Source organism: Jaculus jaculus, chromosome 9 (genome assembly GCF_020740685.1).
Source record: "Jaculus jaculus isolate mJacJac1 chromosome 9, mJacJac1.mat.Y.cur, whole genome shotgun sequence".
Lineage (NCBI taxonomy): Eukaryota > Metazoa > Chordata > Mammalia > Rodentia > Dipodidae > Jaculus > Jaculus jaculus.
In genome coordinates, this window is record NC_059110.1 from 114,881,642 (window position 1) to 114,899,194 (window position 17,553).

The 17,553-nt window shown below is 53.3% G+C and overlaps 1 protein-coding gene across 2 annotated transcripts; it reads left to right on the forward strand.

Annotated features, from left to right (window-relative positions):
• Nucleotides 1-156: 156 nt before the first annotated feature.
• On the forward strand, nucleotides 157-17,460 carry Cntnap1 (contactin associated protein 1). 2 transcript variants are annotated; one of them, XM_045159595.1, is made up of 24 exons: nucleotides 157-373; nucleotides 1,259-1,360; nucleotides 1,458-1,651; nucleotides 2,173-2,320; nucleotides 2,467-2,670; nucleotides 3,063-3,247; nucleotides 4,058-4,201; nucleotides 5,047-5,308; nucleotides 6,128-6,277; nucleotides 6,548-6,719; nucleotides 7,208-7,314; nucleotides 7,432-7,551; nucleotides 8,556-8,759; nucleotides 8,931-9,087; nucleotides 9,178-9,305; nucleotides 9,770-9,955; nucleotides 10,541-10,762; nucleotides 11,177-11,416; nucleotides 12,874-13,227; nucleotides 14,466-14,593; nucleotides 15,025-15,118; nucleotides 15,255-15,530; nucleotides 15,632-15,679; nucleotides 16,073-17,460. In XM_045159595.1, the coding sequence occupies exons 1-24, from the start codon at nucleotides 307-309 to the stop codon at nucleotides 16,375-16,377; spliced, it is 4,197 nt and encodes a 1,398-aa protein (XP_045015530.1). In that variant the 5' UTR covers nucleotides 157-306; the 3' UTR covers nucleotides 16,378-17,460. The 2 variants fall into 2 exon arrangements, with proteins under 2 accessions (XP_045015530.1, XP_004655405.2); XM_004655348.2 differs by having other exon boundaries at nucleotides 15,285-15,530.
• Nucleotides 17,461-17,553: the final 93 nt, after the last annotated feature.

Consider the following 17,553-nt stretch of genomic DNA (forward strand, 5'->3'; position numbering starts at 1 on the left):
CCGCCCTTTCGGGGCAGGGCTGAGGCATGCGCTTGCGCGGGGTCCGGGAAAACCGCGCGTGCCAGGAGAGGCTGGGGAAGGAGGGGGTGAGATAGGGTGGAAAGGAGAGACAGAGAGAACGAGAGAATCTGGGGTGGGGAGAAGGAAGGGGGGAAGAGAGAGAGGAGAGGGAGAAGTGGGTAAGGAGAAGAGACAGCTGTCTGCTGGGAAGCCCAGGAAGAAAGCTGGGAGCCTGAGCGAGAACTGGAGCCCTAGCGGGAGCCTGGCCCAGCGGGAGGGCCACCCGGGGCCGGTCAGCCTTCCAAGATGCATCTCCGGTTCATCTGCATCCTTCTCGCTGCGGTGGTCTCAGGAGCTCGGGGCTGGGGCTACTGTGAGTGCTGGGCTCAGAGCGCTGGCGGGGTTGGGTCCCCGGAGTCCTGGGCCTGCAGGGCGGGTCCCACACCGCATTGCGGCTGGGTGGTCGCTGGCTCTTCCCTGCCGGCGCGCGCTCGCTCGCTCCCATCTTTCCCAGCCTCTCCCCCGCGCTCCGCAATGCAGCTCTGAGACAGCTGCGCGCGCCCTGGGCTGGGCTCTGAGCGAAGGATCGTGTCAGCCCAGGCAGGGATTTGGGGCTGCTTATCCAAACGGGAGCCAGTGCCTAGGTTTGAGGTTAAGACACACCACATAAGTGTGGTGATGGTGACCTATGTTAGGGTTAAGGTTTTGCCCTGAGGGGCTGGCACCGATATTTGGAGCTGGTGGGGGTGGGGGGGGGTGATAAGCAGGTTTTGTGGCTGAGGCTGGGTTTTATGGCTCGTGTCCAAGTAGGAATTGGTGACCCTGGCTGAGGCTAAGTGATGGTGTTAGAAATTATATTGGGAGGTGCCTGGATGCTGGGATTGGATTGGGGGTTGGTGCCGGTGTGGGAGGGGGAACTGAAGGGTGGGATGGATGGTAATTATGTGGTTGAATTGGTGCTCTAGACCTTTTTCAGACTCCAAACGACGCTGAGAATTGTTTTGGGGACAGTACTGAGCCCAAGGCAGGTACTGGGCTGGGAAGGATCGGCAATAGATACACAGATGTAATTTAAAAGTGTTCCTAGGAGAAGGCAGCTTCCCCTAGCCAGCAGCTGTTGCTCAAGCCCAGGTTAAGTACATGGCTTTGAGGTAGGGCTGAGTCGGCCAGTCCGGGACATAGAAGAGGACTTTCAATTGCCCAGTGGGTCCAGCCTTTGGAAGAAGGGGACACTAATGAATTCATTTCCTCACTCCAGTTGGCTGTGATGAGGAGCTGGTGGGGCCCCTGTATGCCCGTTCCCTGGGTGCTTCTTCCTATTATGGGCTTTTCACCACTGCCCGCTTTGCCCGGTTGCACGGTGAGCTTGCCCAACCAGGGAAGGGTGTGTGTGGGGGGGACTCTACCAGGCTGGGGGAGAAGGGTAGTAGGTGGTAAGATTCTTGCCCTTTCCACAGGCATAAGTGGATGGTCACCCCGGATTGGGGATCCAAATCCCTGGCTCCAGATAGACTTAATGAAGAAACATCGGATCCGAGCTGTGGCCACACAGGGCTCCTTTAATTCTTGGGACTGGGTCACACGTTACATGCTGCTCTACGGTGACCGTGTGGACAGCTGGACGCCATTCTACCAGCAAGGGCACAACGCGGTACTCCCGGCGCCCAGGCGCGCTGCTCCGGGCCCCGGGCTGGGCACTAGCCTGAAGGGAAGGGGAGGGGACAGTGAGAGGCACAGGTGAGGAGTCGTGACTCCACTCTTGTGATTTAGTGCAGAGAGACTGTCCGCTCACCGTACGTGCAAGCTACTCTTCAGTCACAGGGTTTAACGTACTTCAGGGTTAAAAAAAAAAAAAAAAAAAAAAAAAAAAAAAAAAAAAAAAAAAAAAAAAAAAACCTAGGAGACCTTTCCGAAAAAGGTGACATTTGAGTTGAGCTTTGAGGAGATAGGATGGTGACAGAGGACACTGGACACTATAGATTAGAAAATCATGTGCGCTCACAGTCAAGGAAGCAGGGGAAATAGTAACACCACCCTCCCTCCTGCCCCCTCCCCCCGTCTCCCTAACCCAAGTCAAGATTGGCAAGGTATGAGAGCCATAGGCTGGGAAGCCGAAGACAAACGAAGCTGAGGGTTGGGGACGTGGTTACTACTTTCCCCCACCCCCTGCAGACCTTCTTCGGTAACGTGAATGAGTCGGCGGTGGTGCGCCACGACCTGCACTACCACTTCACGGCTCGCTACATCCGCATCGTGCCCCTGGCCTGGAACCCGCGGGGCAAGATCGGCCTGCGCTTGGGCCTCTACGGCTGCCCCTACAGTAAGGGTGGAGGGGGCGCTGTGTGTGTGTGTGTGTGTGTGTGTGTGTGTGTGTGTGTGTGTGTGTGTGTGTGATGGAGGGTTGATGGTTGATGGGGGGGGCGAAGAGCACCCAGGTCCTCCGCCCACCCATCGTCCTTCGCGCAGAGTCCGACATCCTCTATTTCGACGGGGACGATGCCATCTCCTACCGCTTCCCGCGAGGGGTCAGCCGGAGTCTGTGGGACGTGTTCGCTTTCAGCTTCAAGACGGAGGAGAAGGACGGGCTCCTGCTGCACGCGGAGGGCGCGCAGGGCGACTACGTGACGCTCGAGCTGCAGGGGGCGCACCTGCTGCTGCACATGAGCCTGGGTGAGCGCGGGGACCCCCGGCGCCCCGGCTCTCCTTCCTACCGCGCAGCCTGGCGCTGCGGGGACCAAACTGCCTGGTTCTCGTAGCCCTCTGGTGCTAGCCAAACAGTGGAACTGGATCCTCCCCTCGGCCATGCCACTTGCCAGCTATGTGACCTTGGGCGAGGCATTGTCAACACACGCGCACAGTTATTTTGCATCTCATTGACTTTTCATGACACCAGCATCTTGAGATGCAAGCGGCTTAGCAAACTCAGTAGCCTCCTACTGCTCAACTCCCTCCTGGCCCAATCATTCCCTCCCATGCTCTGGGATGCCCCGCCGGGAAGCTGGGCCCCTCCCCACCCTGGCAGCTTTGGCACCACCTCTCACTGGGTCCCGCCCCACCCTCAGGCAGCAGCCCCATCCAGCCCAGGCCTGGCCACACGACCGTGAGCGCTGGCGGTGTCCTCAACGACCAGCACTGGCATTACGTGCGCGTGGACCGGTTTGGCCGCGCGGCAAATCTCACCCTGGATGGTTACGTCCAGCGCTTTGTGCTCAACGGCGACTTCGAGAGGCTAAACCTGGACAACGAGGTGAGCAAAGGGGAGGGCGCCATTCGGATGGTTGTGAGGCTAGTTCAAGTGTGCGGAGGGGCGGCCTGCTCCCTCACTCTCTCCAGCTTAGGGCAAGCTGCCTTGTTCACCCTAGAAACTTTATTGTTGTGTTCCGGGAACCCCCCCCCCACCTTAGACTTACTAAGGTGGGGGAGGGTCTAGAAATCTAGATTTTAAAATATTTTATTTAGCCGGACGTGGTGACGCACGCCTTTAATCTCAGCACTCAGGAGGCAGAGGTAGGAGGATTGCCGTGAGTTCAAGGCCACCCTGAGATTACATAGTGAATTCCAGGTCAGCCTGGACTAGAGTGAGACCCTACCTTGAAAAGTCAAAAAAGAAAAAGTATATACTTTATTTATCAGAGGGAGAGAGAGAAAGAAAGAGAGAGAGAGAGAGTATGGGTGCTCCAGGGCCTCCTGACACTGCAAATGAGCTCCCCATGCCGTCACGCTGTGCAAGAAAGCGCCTTTAACCGCCGAGCCATCTCTCCAGCCCCTAGAAATCCAGATGTTGAGGATCAAAGTAGGAAAATTGTCCCTTTATCTGCTTCAGTTTTGTGGAGCTGATAAAGACCTTGTCCCCATCTGCAAAATGAAAGCTAATTGTCTCGCCCAAGGTGTGCGATCAACTTGTGGTTGAGTCAGGACTCAAACCCCAGCCTGGAGAGGCCCCGCAAGCTTGGGGGACACTTGTCTTGAAGTCTTTCAGAAAGTCAGGCCTGGAGCTCGCGGGAAAGGCATGCTCACTCCTGTGTCCAGAGACTCTCTTTTCCCACCCTTCCCGCAGATGTTCATTGGGGGTCTGGTGGGGGCGGCACAGAAGAACCTCGCCTATCGGCATAACTTCCGGGGCTGCATGGAAAACGTCATCTTCAACCGGGTCAACATCGCAGACCTGGCTGTTCGGCGCCATTCGCGGATCACCTTTGAGGCCAGTGGGCAGGGGGAACCGGGAGGAAGGGACTCCAAGGTGGTATCTGGAAAGCAAAGAGGCGGAGCAATGGGAGATCTGGAGTGGGAGAGCTCTCCTCTCCTCAGACAGATTCTCAATGCGGGTTGGGGGCGTTATCGTTATCACAGAATCACCCTAGCTCAGAAGCCGAGGCACAGAGGCAGTTTGGCCAGGGTTGTGCAATTGTGAAGTGGCTGAGTATGAACTTGAACCTTGGGCTCTTTTTTGAAAAAAAATTATTTATTCGAGAGAGATTGAGACAAAGAAGCAGATAAAGAGAAAGAGAGAGAATGGGTGCACAAGGACCTCTCTGCAGCCACTGCAAACTCCAGATGTATGCACCACCCTGTACAACTGGCTTATGTGGGTACTGGGGAATCGAACTTGGGGCCTTCAGCTTTGCAGGCAAGTGCCTTGACTGCTAAGCCATCTCTCCGGCCCCCTTGGGCTCCTTTGATAGGCTCGCTCCCACTGGTCTTCCACTCTGTAGCACCCAACCACGTTCTACAGCTGGGAAGCCAGAGTTGCACTAAGTGTGTGCCACCTTGGAGCACAATTGCCTCTCACACTCCAAGGGAGGGGACATCAGACTTATAGACAGTGTATAATCAGTGATTACAAAAGAAAAAGAAAAAAAAAGCGAGTGAATAGAGTCCCGCCAGCTGACAGATGACATATTTGGTGGGGCCGGAAGGTTCATGACTGGAGCTTTTGCTCCACTCCCAACCCCTAGGGAGTGACAGGACAGTCTTAACCCAGGATGAAAATTCAATTCCAGCAGGGCTTCGGTACTGACGCTTTCTCTTCCTCACTTTCACCCCTAGGGTAAAGTGGCTTTCCGCTGCCTGGACCCGGTTCCACACCCCATCAACTTTGGAGGCCCTCACAACTTCGTGCAAGTGCCTGGGTTCCCACGCCGCGGACGCTTCGCGGTCTCCTTTCGCTTCCGCACCTGGGACCTCACCGGGCTGCTCCTTTACTCCAGCATGGGGGATGGGCTGGGCCATGTGGAGCTGATGCTCAGTGAAGGGCAAGTCAACGTGTCCATCGCGCAGACGGGCCGGAAGAAGCTTCAGTTCGCTGCTGGTGAGACTGGGCGGGTCTCAGGGAGGCCCAAGCAGACTAGAGAAGGGTAGAGGAGTGCCAGGGAGGTTGCAGGCCTGGAGTGAGGTCTTTGCATAATGGAGAGAGTACTAGAAAGGTGGTAATGACTACAGGCAGAACTGAGGGAAAATAAGGGCTTTGGGAGCCTGCTAGCTTCTAGTTGTGGTTTTTTTTTTAATATTTTATTTTATTTGCAAGGCGGTTGGCCGGGGGTGGGGGGGAGGTGGGGGAGGATGGATATGCCAGGATCCCTGGTCACTGCAAACAGCCTCTCCAGATGTATGCACCAATTTGTGCATTTGGCTTTATGTGGTTACTGGGGAATCGAACCGGGGTTGTTCAGCATTGCAGGCAAGTACCTCAACTGCGATGAACCATCATCTCTCCAGACCTCTTGTAGTTTATTTTGGGGGGCGGGGGTGTCTGGAGATCTTTGCTATTTGTTTCCAACTTTGTAGAATATCAACAACTAGGGTTATGGATAGTGAAGAGATACAGGGGTGTCGCCCCTCAAGTGGAGAAGTGTGATAATGGGTTGCACATAGGCTGCTATTGGGACACAAAGTGGGGCTGCTGCCTCTTCTCTCAAGACTTTTTTTCCTTGGTGTGGCAAAGTCAGCACTAGGGAGGCTGAGGCAGGAGAATCACAAATTTGAAGCCAGTCTGGACTACATAGTGAATTGTTTGCTGGTCTGAGATAGCAAGACCTTGTCTGAAGAAAAAAAATTTATTTAAATTTAAAAAAACACCCTTCTATTGGATATTGCTTTTTCCCATCCACACCACTCCTTTCTTGTCTAGGGTACCGCCTGAATGATGGCTTCTGGCACGAGGTGAACTTTGTGGCACAGGAAAACCATGCGGTCATCAGCATCGACGATGTGGAGGGGGCAGAGGTCAGGGTCTCATACCCACTGCTGATTCGTACAGGGACCTCATACTTCTTTGGGGGTAAGTGGGTGTCAACCTGGCCAGACCCCTGTCTCTGGATGAGAAGGACTCATCTGGGTCCAGAAGGGGCCACAGCCACATGAAGAGTTTTATAGGGAATCAAGTCCTCTTTCACCTCTGGGGTCTTGGGAGGACAAGGCCATTGCTGTCATCTACACTTTGTTCTAGATTCCTTTCTTTGTTTATGTATGGCTTTCCTCTTGGCATCTCCCTGGGGGAGGGACTCTGGGGTCTCCCCTGGGGAGGGCCTCACAGGGGTGGTTGCTCCAGGTTGTCCCAAACCAGCCAGTCGATGGGGCTGCCACTCCAACCAGACGGCATTCCATGGCTGCATGGAGCTGCTCAAGGTAGATGGTCAACTGGTCAACCTGACTCTGGTGGAGTTCCGGCGGCTTGGATACTTTGCTGAGGTCCTCTTTGACACATGTGGCATCACCGATAGGTATCCAGAAGCCCTTCTTCCTCATAAGCGATCCCTCCTGAAGCCCTCTTCCATGCACTTGGAGTGGCCTTTTTTTAAATTTTTTTAATTTTTTTAAATAATCTCTCTTCTCCTTGTCTGAGCCTCTAAACCTCCCTGCCCAGGAAAAAATTTCCTCCTATAAAATGACAAATGCTCAGAATGGAAATGGAACTTCTGTTCTTGGTTCTATGTTTTGTTTTGTTTTGTTTTCCTCCCCAGGGGCTGGGGGGGGGTGGAATAAGGCATTTTTCATACTTCTCATTCTTTTGGAGAAGTGAGAACAGAAAAACTTGAGCCCTGAGGACTACCTACAGACCCCCCACATCTGGGTTTGGACCCGGCTAGTTGGGTGGGATGTGTGCTATGGGTCCTGGTGCTCTGGGGAGCCGGGAGTGAAGCTTGCAGGGAGCAGAACTCTTCTGAGACTCCCAGTGAGGCTCCATCCTCGGTGCCCACTGCTTGCCCAGGTGTAGCCCTAACATGTGTGAGCACGATGGGCGCTGCTACCAGTCTTGGGACGACTTCATCTGCTACTGTGAACTGACCGGCTACAAGGGGGAGACCTGCCACCAACGTAAGCCAGATGAGGTGGGGAGCCAGGGGAAGGTTGCTGGGGATCATGAGATGGTGGGGCTGGCCCCTCTTTTAGCTGTCGTCCTGCACAATTGCTCCCACTGCTTCCACCTGCCAGCTCTGTATAAGGAATCCTGTGAAGCTTACCGGCTCAGTGGAAAAACTTCTGGAAACTTCACCATTGATCCTGATGGGAGTGGCCCTCTGAAGCCATTTGTAGTGTATTGTGATATCCGAGGTAAGAGGCTTTGATGAACGGTGAAGGGAGGGTTGGCTAGGTAATATGGGAGATGTTGGGGGGGGGGGGCAAGGAAGCAGAGTAAGGTGAAGGATGAGCAAGATGAAATTGTGAAGGACTGGAGAGATGGCTTAGTGGTAAAGGCACTTGCCTGCAAAGCCTAAGGACTGGAGTTTGATTCCCCAATATCCATGTAAAGCCAGATGCACAAAGTGATGCATGCATCTGGGGTTCCTTCATAGTGGCTAGAGAGGCCCTGATGTGCTCATTCTCTGTCTGTCTGCTTGCAAATAAATAAATAGTAAAAATATATTTAAAAAGAATCTGTGAGCCAGACATGGTGATGCACACCTTTAATCCCAGCACTCAGGAGGCAGAGGTAGGAGGAACACCATGAGTTGGAGGCCAGCCTGAAACTACATAGTGAATTCCAGGTCAGCCTGGGCTAGAACCTACCTCCAAAAACAAACAAACAAACAAACAAAAAAAAAAAAAAGAAAAGAAATAAAGAAAGAAAAAGAAAAGGAAAAAAAAGAAAAACAAATTGTGGAGAAAGTAAAAGTCATAGGGGAAGGTGATATCTAGGGACTTTTATTTTATTTTATTTATTTGAGAGAGAGAATAGGCATGCCAGGACCTTCAGCCCTGCAAATGAACTCCAGGTGCATGAGCTATCTTGTACATCTGACTTACGTGGGTCCTGGGGAACCAAACCTGGGTCCTTTGGTTTTGCAGGCAAGCACCTTAACCACTAAGCCATTTCTCCAGCCCAACATCTAGGGATTTTTAATTTGGCACTTACTGTTCAATCCCAACTTCCTGGCCCATTTCATAAGCCTCATCTCCAGCCTCCAGTGTGGCAGGCCCAGGTCTGCTGGGCCGGAATGGAGCTGCTGGTCACTTTTATTGGCTCTGCATGGCAGTAGGGCCGATGGGCTGGGTGGGGAGATGGGTGGAGTAGGTGATATCCATATAAAGCTCTGTTCCCTCTCCTCCTCCTCCAGAGAACCGAGCATGGACAGTTGTGCGGCACGACAGGCTGTGGACAACTCGGGTGACGGGTTCCAGCATGGAGCGGCCCTTCCTGGGGGCTGTCCAGTACTGGAATGCCTCGTGGGAGGAAGTCAGTGCTTTGGCCAACGCTTCTCAGCATTGTGAGCAGTGGATCGAGTTCTCCTGCTACAATTCCCGGCTGCTCAACACTGCAGGTTGAGGCTGGCTGCAGGGAGGGCAAGGTGGAGAGCCTTGAGTGGGGTGGGGCTGCCGGAGGGGTCAGTTGAGGGATCAAGCAAGGTCTGGGCTAGTTGGATCCGGGTATGGGAGAAGTCCAAAAGCTAATGGAGGGGTAGGGCCTGGAAGCTGTGTGGCGTCTTCCCCAGGAGGCTACCCCTACAGCTTTTGGATTGGCCGAAATGAGGAGCAGCACTTCTACTGGGGAGGCTCACAACCTGGAATCCAGCGCTGTGCCTGTGGGCTGGACCGGAGCTGTGTGGACCCTGCCCTGCACTGTAACTGTGATGCTGACCAGCCACAGTGGTGAGGGCCGGGGGGCCAAAGGGACAGGGTTTTCAGAACTCCAGGGGAAGATGCATGGCAGCCTTGAGTCACTGCCTCCTGCTTCCACAGGAGAACGGATAAAGGGCTGCTGACTTTTGTGGACCATCTGCCTGTCACTCAGGTGGTGGTGGGAGATACAAACCGCTCCAGTTCAGAGGCCCAGTTCTTCCTGAGACCCCTGCGCTGTTACGGTGACCGTGAGTGGCAGACCCATTTTGTGCACTCTTCTAGGGTTGGCTCTCCATTTTCCAGAACCGAGGTCACCTGACCCACTTGTGGGGGGGTGCTCTCTAGTCCACATGGCCAGATACTCTCTTGTTCTGCTGTGATCTGCCCTTCATCTTCATCTTCATCATTCTTTTTCTTTCTTTCTTTTTTTTTCTGTCTTTTGAAGTAGAGTCTCACTCTAGCCCAGATTGACCTGGAATTCTCTATGTAGTCTCAGGGTGGTCTCGAACTCACGGCCTCTGCCTCCCAAGTGCTGGGATTAAAGGCATGTGCCACCATGCCCAGCTTGCCCTGCGTCTTTGTTACTACTTGTTCATTCTACTCTTCAGTCCCCATGGTCACTCCCTCCCTCGCCATCTGCCCTCCCCCACCCGCTGAGGCTCTGTTGCTCCTCTTGACCTTCTTGATAAGGCCTCCCCCGCTGGTTTTGTAGGTAATTCCTGGAACACCATCTCCTTCCACACTGGGGCTGCACTGCGCTTTCCCCCAATCCGTGCCAACCACAGCCTGGATGTCTCCTTTTACTTCAGGACCTCGGCTCCCTCAGGAGTCTTCCTAGAGAACATGGGAGGCCCTTTCTGCCAGTGGCGCCGACCCTATGTGCGGGTGGAACTCAACAGTGAGCAGTGACTCTGGGAGGGAGATGGGGCAGAGGAGGGTCTCTGGGTTAAGAGAACAGGGCAGTCAGATCTGTCTTGATGCAGGCTGTGACTCTGGGCACTCGTTTTGCCTCTGAGGGCCTGCAGGCCCTTACTTGTAAAGAAGGGACTCTAGCTGGGCGTGGTGGCGGTGGCACATGCCTTTAATCCCAGCACTCGGAGGCAGAGGTAGGAGGATCGCCCTGAGTTCAAGGCCAGCCTGGAAGTACAGTGTGAGTTCCAGGTCAGCCTGGGCTACAGTGAGACCTTGCATTGAAAATACTGAAAGCAAACAAAAAAGAAAAGGACTCTTGAGGTCTGTCTCTGCTGTTACTGTGGCTAGAGGACTGGTGTGAGGGAGGCAGGGGCTGAGGAACTCACTCCAGGAATCTGCAATTTTGGAAGGCTGAGGGGGTACAATTTTGTCACATGTTGTGGACAAAGTGGAGGGTACTCAAGGGGCTCCTGAAGGGTGAGGAAGAGAGACTGGGCTGGGCAAGGAAGTTATGAGGGATCTTGAGAACCTTAGTCCTTTTTCTCCCCCTACTTCATGGCACAATGTCCAGCATCCCGTGATGTGGTCTTTGCCTTTGACGTGGGGAATGGGGATGAGAACCTGACCGTCCACTCAGATGACTTTGAGTTCAATGATGATGAGTGGCATCTGGTTCGGGCTGAAATCAACGTGAAGCAGGCCCGACTGCGAGTGGATCACCGGCCCTGGGTGCTACGGCCCATGCCCCTACAGACCTACATCTGGCTGGAATACGATCAGCCCCTCTATGTTGGTGAGAAGCAACCCAGAGACAGGCGGAGAGCCTCCTTAACCGTCCCACCCACTCAGGGCAGACCACGTTCTGTGTTTGCAGGAAGCCCATGTCTTAGGTCTCAGTGCCGTGTCCCTCAGAATAGGCGCTTTCCCAGCCCTTGGTACCCTAGTCCGTTCCTTTGTCTCCCTGCTCACAGTATTCCTGTCTCTGGCTGTAACGATCACTTTTGTCTTTCCGTGCCTGGGACTGAACTCAGGGCTTTCTGCTTGCTAGGCAAGCATTCTATTACTGAGATAAATCCCCAACCCCTACAGTCACTATTTTTTGGGGGGATGAGGAAGGGAAGCTGAGGACCCAGGGCCTTGCACATGTAAAGCACGCGGCTCTACCTCTGAGCTACACCTCGAACCCCTTCCCTTATTTCTTGACCAGGATCCGCAGAGCTTAAGCGGCGTCCCTTTGTGGGCTGCCTGAGGGCCATGCGTCTGAATGGAGTGACTCTGAACCTAGAGGGCCGCGCCAATGCCTCTGAGGGCACCTCCCCCAACTGCACAGGCCACTGTGTCCACCCACGGTTCCCCTGTTTCCATGGAGGCCGCTGTGTGGAGCGGTACAGCTACTACACCTGTGACTGCGACCTCACAGCTTTTGACGGGCCATACTGCAACCACGGTGAGGACTGCTGGCTATGGGGAGCTAGAGGGCATAATGGGATGTGAGCAAGGAAGGGAGAGGGCTCAAGGTCAGCATCTGGGAAAACCAGAGTTGTCTGTCACAGGACTTCTGAGCTCTGAACTGGGAGAATTAGGCGGTTAAAGATGCTGGGTGAACCAGGCATGGAGACATAAACTTTTTTGTTTTGTTTGTTTGACGTAGGGTCTCATTCTAGCCCAGGCTGACCTGGAATTCACTATGTAGTCTCAGGGTGCCCTCGAACTCACCGTGATCCTCCTACCTCTGCCTCCTAAGTGCTGGGATTAAAGACGTGCACCACCATGGCCGGCCACACTTTTAATCCCAGCACCTGGGAGGCAGAGGTAGGAGGATCGATGTGAGTTCAAGGCCAGCCTGAGACTATGTAGTGAATTAAAGGTCAGCTTGGGCTAGAGTGAGACCCTACCTCAATAAGCCAAATAATAAATAAATGCCAATAGATGCTGCCAAAAGAAAACAAAGGCAGTAAGCGAATAACATCCTATCTTCCCACTGTCACCAACATAACCTAGGCTGTTGCCTCCCCCCTTGCATTATTGACTCAGTGCTGCACAATGCTCTTCTCTGCATTTTTGTTTGACCAGTCACTGCATTCCTAAAACATATCTACAACCTGGTCCATAGTTCAGGCGAGCCTTGACATCCAACATAACAAGATTGTGCACAGATAGGCAGACTGCATTTTCTCTAAGGCTGGCCCAGAGGGACGTGTAGGTAGGTGGGTTACTATACTGGAGTCTGGTGGACTGTAGAGATACAGGGCCCCGGGCACCACCAGGAGACTTGTGGTTGGCGATTTGGAAACGTACATAGTAGCACATGAGCTGGATGGAGTCACATCTCTCAGTTCTAATCTTGGCTCTTCACCATGTCCTTGGCATGTCCCAGCTGCTCTCCAAGGCTCAGTCCTCTCATTTGTAAAGTGCAGGGATGAGAGGAGATGATCTTCCAGGCTTCTCACAACTTTAAGATTCCATTCTGTGTTGGATGTGATGGTGCATGTTTATAAAACCAGCAACTGGGAAGCTGAGGCAGGAGGATTGCGAGTCTGGGCTACAGACAGTTTAGTAGGTATTTCAGGCCCTGTCTCAAAACAGCAGTAGTAACCAAAAAGATTCTACTCTATAGCCAGGCTTGGTGGTGCACGCCTTTAATCCCAGCACTTGGGAGGCAGAGGTAGGAGGACTGCCTTGACTTTGAAGCCACCCTGAAAATTCAGAGTGAATTCCAGGTCAGGATTTTACTCTATGCCAGAGCCCCCCCCCCCCAATGGGATCGAAAAGTAAACAGAGGGTTACAATAGTGGCAGAAAAGGAAGGGAATCTCAGGGTTGTGTGCGTAAGCGGGTGACGTAAGAACCCTCTGAACTTGTACATGAGCAATCCGGGTTCTCACCTCACTGCTTCGGTCTTCAGATATCGGCGGATACTTCGAGCCAGGCACCTGGATGCGCTACAACCTGCAGTCGGCGCTGCGCTCTGCGGCCCTGGAGTTCTCGCACATGCTGAGCCGGCCTGTGCCGGGCTACGAGCCAGGCTACGTCCCAGGCTACGACACCCCCGGCTATGTGCCAGGTTACCACGGCCCCGGGTACCGACTGCCTGACTACCCACGGCCTGGCAGGCCTGTGCCTGGCTACCGGGGGCCTGTCTACAACGTCACGGGCGAGGAGGTCTCCTTCAGCTTCAGCACCCACTCGGCCCCCGCCGTCCTGCTCTATGTCAGCTCCTTCGTGCGCGACTACATGGCTGTGCTCATCAAGGAAGACGGTAAGACCCTGGCTTTCTCCCCAGCTCCCCAAATCCCTGCACCTCTTTTTTAAATATTTTTGTTTATTATATATATATATATATATTTATTTATAATTTTTTTGGTTATTTTATTTATTTCAGAGCAATAGAGAAAGAGGCAGGTAGACAGAGAATGGGAGCGCCAGGGCCTTCAGCCACTGTAAACGAACTCCAGATGCGTGCGCCCCTTGTGCATCTGGCTTACGTGGGTCCTGGGGAATCAAGCCTCGAACCGAGGTCCTTAGCCTTCACAGGCAAGCGCTTAACCGCAAAGCTATCTCCCCAGCCCTATTTATTTATCTGAGAGCGACAGATAGAAAGAGGCAGATAGAGAAAGAGATTTAGAGAATGGGCGTGCCAAGGACCACCAGCCACTGCAAACGAACTCCAGACACCTACGCCCCCTTCTGCATCTGGCTGACTTGAGTCGTGGGAAATTGAGCCTCCAATTGGGATCCTTAGGCTTCACAGGCAAACGCTTAACCGCTGAGCTATCTCTCCAGCCCCCTGCACATATTTTTTAAAAATATATCTTTAGGGGCTGGAGGGATGGCTTAGCAGTCAAGGTGTTTGGCTGCAAAGCCAAAGGACCTTGGTTTGTTTCCGCAGGACCCACATAAGTCAGATGCACAAGGTAATGCACGCATCTGGAATTCGTGTGCAGTGGCTGGAGGCCCTGGCGTGCCCATTCTATCTCTCTCTCTCTCTCTCTCTGTGTGCCTCTTTCCCTCTATCGTTCTCTCAAATTAATAAATTAAATATATATATGTTTAATATATTTTTTTGGCTTTTTTGAGGTAGGGTCTTGCTCTAGCCCAGGCTGAACTGGAATTCACTGTGTAGTCTCAGGCTGGCTTTGAAGTCACGGAGATCCTCCTACCTCTGCCTCACAAGTGCTGGGATTGAAGGCATGTGCCATCATGCCCAGCCTAATATTTTATTTATTTATTTGAGAAAGGGAGAGAGAGAATGTGTGCACCAGAGCCTCCAGCCATTGCAAACGAACTCCAGACACATGCATCACCTTGTACATCTGGCCTACAAGGGTACTGGGGAATCAAACCTGGGTCCTTAGGCTTAGTAGGCAAGTGCTTTAACCACTAAACCATCTGTTCAGCTATTAACTATTAACTCACTAAGAGAAGGACTCAGTGCTTTGGGAACACGGGGGTTGTGGGAGTTGAAATAAGACCCCATGTTCCTCCTCCCTAACCCAGGGACGCTGCAGCTCCGGTATCAGCTGGGTACCAGTCCCTACGTGTACCAGCTCACCACCCGGCCAGTTACAGATGGCCAGCCCCACAGCGTCAACATCACCCGTGTCTACCGCAACCTCTTCATCCAGGTACGTGTGGAGAGAAATGGACCAAATGGAGTCTCGACCTCGTGATTTGGGCTGTGGCATCCATGAAAATGTCAAATGCTTAACATGTGTGGAACACATTTTGAGCTACAGGTTTTTACATGTTCCCTTTCATAACATGCACACCAGCTCAGTGAGGGCCTTGTGGCTGGTTGTCGTTCCCATCTCCATTTTACAGCCCAGTAAACAGGTTCCAAAAGAATGGTTTTTCTCAAAGTCAAGCCACTAGGAGCATGCTGCCAATACAGGGCTCAGAACCAGATTGTTTTAGACACATATCAAATCCTACTTCTAAACTCAGGGGTTGTTTACTTGAGATTGAGCAAGGGCTAACCCAGCTGGCAGCTCTGGTTTGAGTTCCTTCATGTCTTGGCTGTGTCACTTCCTCACCACGCTCCCCTCCCCTCACTCAGGTGGACTACTTCCCGCTGACTGAACAGAAGTTCTCTCTGCTGGTGGACAGCCAGCTGGACTCACCCAAGGCCTTGTATCTAGGGCGAGTGATGGGTAAGCTGTGGGTAAGGGAGAGTCTAGAGTGCAGCGCAAGGAACCGGGAATGGCAGTGAGGGTGATAAGAAACAGAAGTGGGAGATGGATGAAAAATATGGGTAACAAGAGGGGTAGGCCTTCTGGATGGCCCAAGCCCCTCTTTCTGGGCCTGCCTCTTCCTCAGAGACAGGAGTCATTGATCCGGAGATCCAGCGGTACAACACTCCAGGTTTCTCAGGCTGCCTGTCCGGTGTTCGATTCAACAATGTGGCTCCCCTCAAGACCCACTTCCGAACTCCTCGGCCCATGACTGCTGAGCTAGCCGAGGCCCTGCGAGTTCAGGGAGAACTGTCAGAGTCGAACTGTGGAGCTATGCCACGCCTTGTCTCAGAGGTGCCACCTGAACTTGATCCCTGGTATCTGCCCCCAGGTACATCCTTGGGACACAAAGGGAAGAGAGAGATGACAGGGATGGGAAATGACTCTGGACACAGGGTGTGCATCTCCTAACTAGTGCTCTCTTCTCTCCAGACTTCCCATACTACCACGACGATGGATGGGTTGCCATACTCTTAGGCTGTGAGTAGCACTGACCACTAACCTGAGCCCCCCAGGACCACCCTGTCAGTGTTCCCTCCCTGTTCCTGTCCCCAAGGGTGAAGGGTGGTGAAGGTGGTAGACAGGAAATGGTGCAAACAAGGGTGACAAGCTATGCTGAAGATACATAACTGGGACGGAGATTTTTCAATGTTTGAAGGAGATCTAAATTTGTAATTGAAATGAAATATTGCCACCATAGCTAAAGGATGAGGAAACAGGGATGCAGCAATGTCTACAGAAATGATAAACTGAAGTAACTACCAGGCATGCAAAAAGAGAATATACACAGTTGTATGTAAATGCCACAGGTGGGTGGGTGGGCGGGTGAACCCCCAAAGATCCTCCCTAAATTGTTCCTTTGGTTCCTTTCAGTGTTGGTGGCCTTCCTGCTGCTGGGGCTGGTGGGAATGTTGGTGCTCTTCTACCTGCAAAATCATCGCTACAAGGGCTCCTACCACACCAACGAGCCCAAGGCCACCCATGATTATCATCCTGGTGGCAAAACTCCCCTACCTCCTTCAGGCCCTGCCCAGGCTCCTGCCCCTGCCCCTGCCCCAGCTCCCACCCAAGTTCCAGCCCCAGCCCCAGCACCGGCCCCGGCCCCTGCTCCAGGCCCTGGCCCAGGCCCCAGGGACCAGAACCTCCCTCAGATCCTGGAGGAGTCCAGGTCTGAATGAGTCAGAAGGGCTTCAGGGACCAAGCCCAACTCCTCTGAATCCCCCAATTCCTGCCACCACCTCCCCCCTCCCTACAGGGACATTTGGCTCCTTTTAGCTGGCGCTGCTCATCCGGAGGATTCCCCTCCTGCCAAGTTTGATGGGCACAGCTACATATGGGACCAAAGGGAGTGGCTGAGCCTCACTGCCTAAACCAAATGCCCTGCTCATCCGTTTCCCCAGGCTCCTGGCTGTTTGCCTGCCCAACAGGAGAAGCCCTGTGGGGCTGAGATGGGCCCTTCCTGCCATCTCTGCCCCAGCTGCTGCCAGGGATTAACAACAGAATACTGGGGAGATGAGCTGCTTCCCCTCCTGTGTACATTATCAGCAGGGACAGATGTGGGGGTGTTGCAGGACTGCACAGGGCATGGGGGGAGGAGGCTGCTAAAAACCCCAAGCCTCCCCTCTGCCCCATAACCCACTGTCTTCCATCTGCTTCCTCTCAGTTGGGGGGCAAGGGAGGGCTTCACTGCCCTCCCCCTCTTTTGTTTTTGGAGACCGAGAGGTCTCGGTTAGCACTTTAGTACCTCCGCTGCTTTATACGCTTTAGCCAAAGCCATACAGAGCCTGCAAGTAGAGAAAAGAATGCAGACACCCTGCCTAGCCAGCCCTCCACTCCTCTCCCTTTTCCGAGATATGCAATCGCCTGGACGTCTGCCCACAGGCCCAGCCCCTCTCCAGTGCATGAGGATCCCCTTTCCTCCGCTCAGATGCTGCTGTTTGCCCAGGAGGTCATATTCTTTATATATATTTTTTGTTGCAAAGTCTCTCTCTAGAGAAAGTATATATTATTCTAATTTTTTTAATTATCTGTTTATACATAAAAGAACTCAGTGGGCTGTCCTGTGCCGTGCCGTGCCGAGTCTGTAGTGAGCTCCTTCCGTGTTGGGACATCTCATGAGTCCTGCCAGCCACTCACCCAGCTTGCTGGGCCTCCACTCTGAAGCAGGGCAGAGCCTGCTGTGCCCTGGACTCTGTGCAGGTTCAATAAAGCAGAGTGGCCGAGCCCAGTCTGTGTGTGGTGGCTGGCGCCGCGAGCAAGGAGATCGGTGGCATGACTTTAAAGGAACTAACCTGAGAGCGTGGGGATTTCGCGTTCTCAGAGCATTTGCACCACCTGCCAGAGGCCTCACCCTG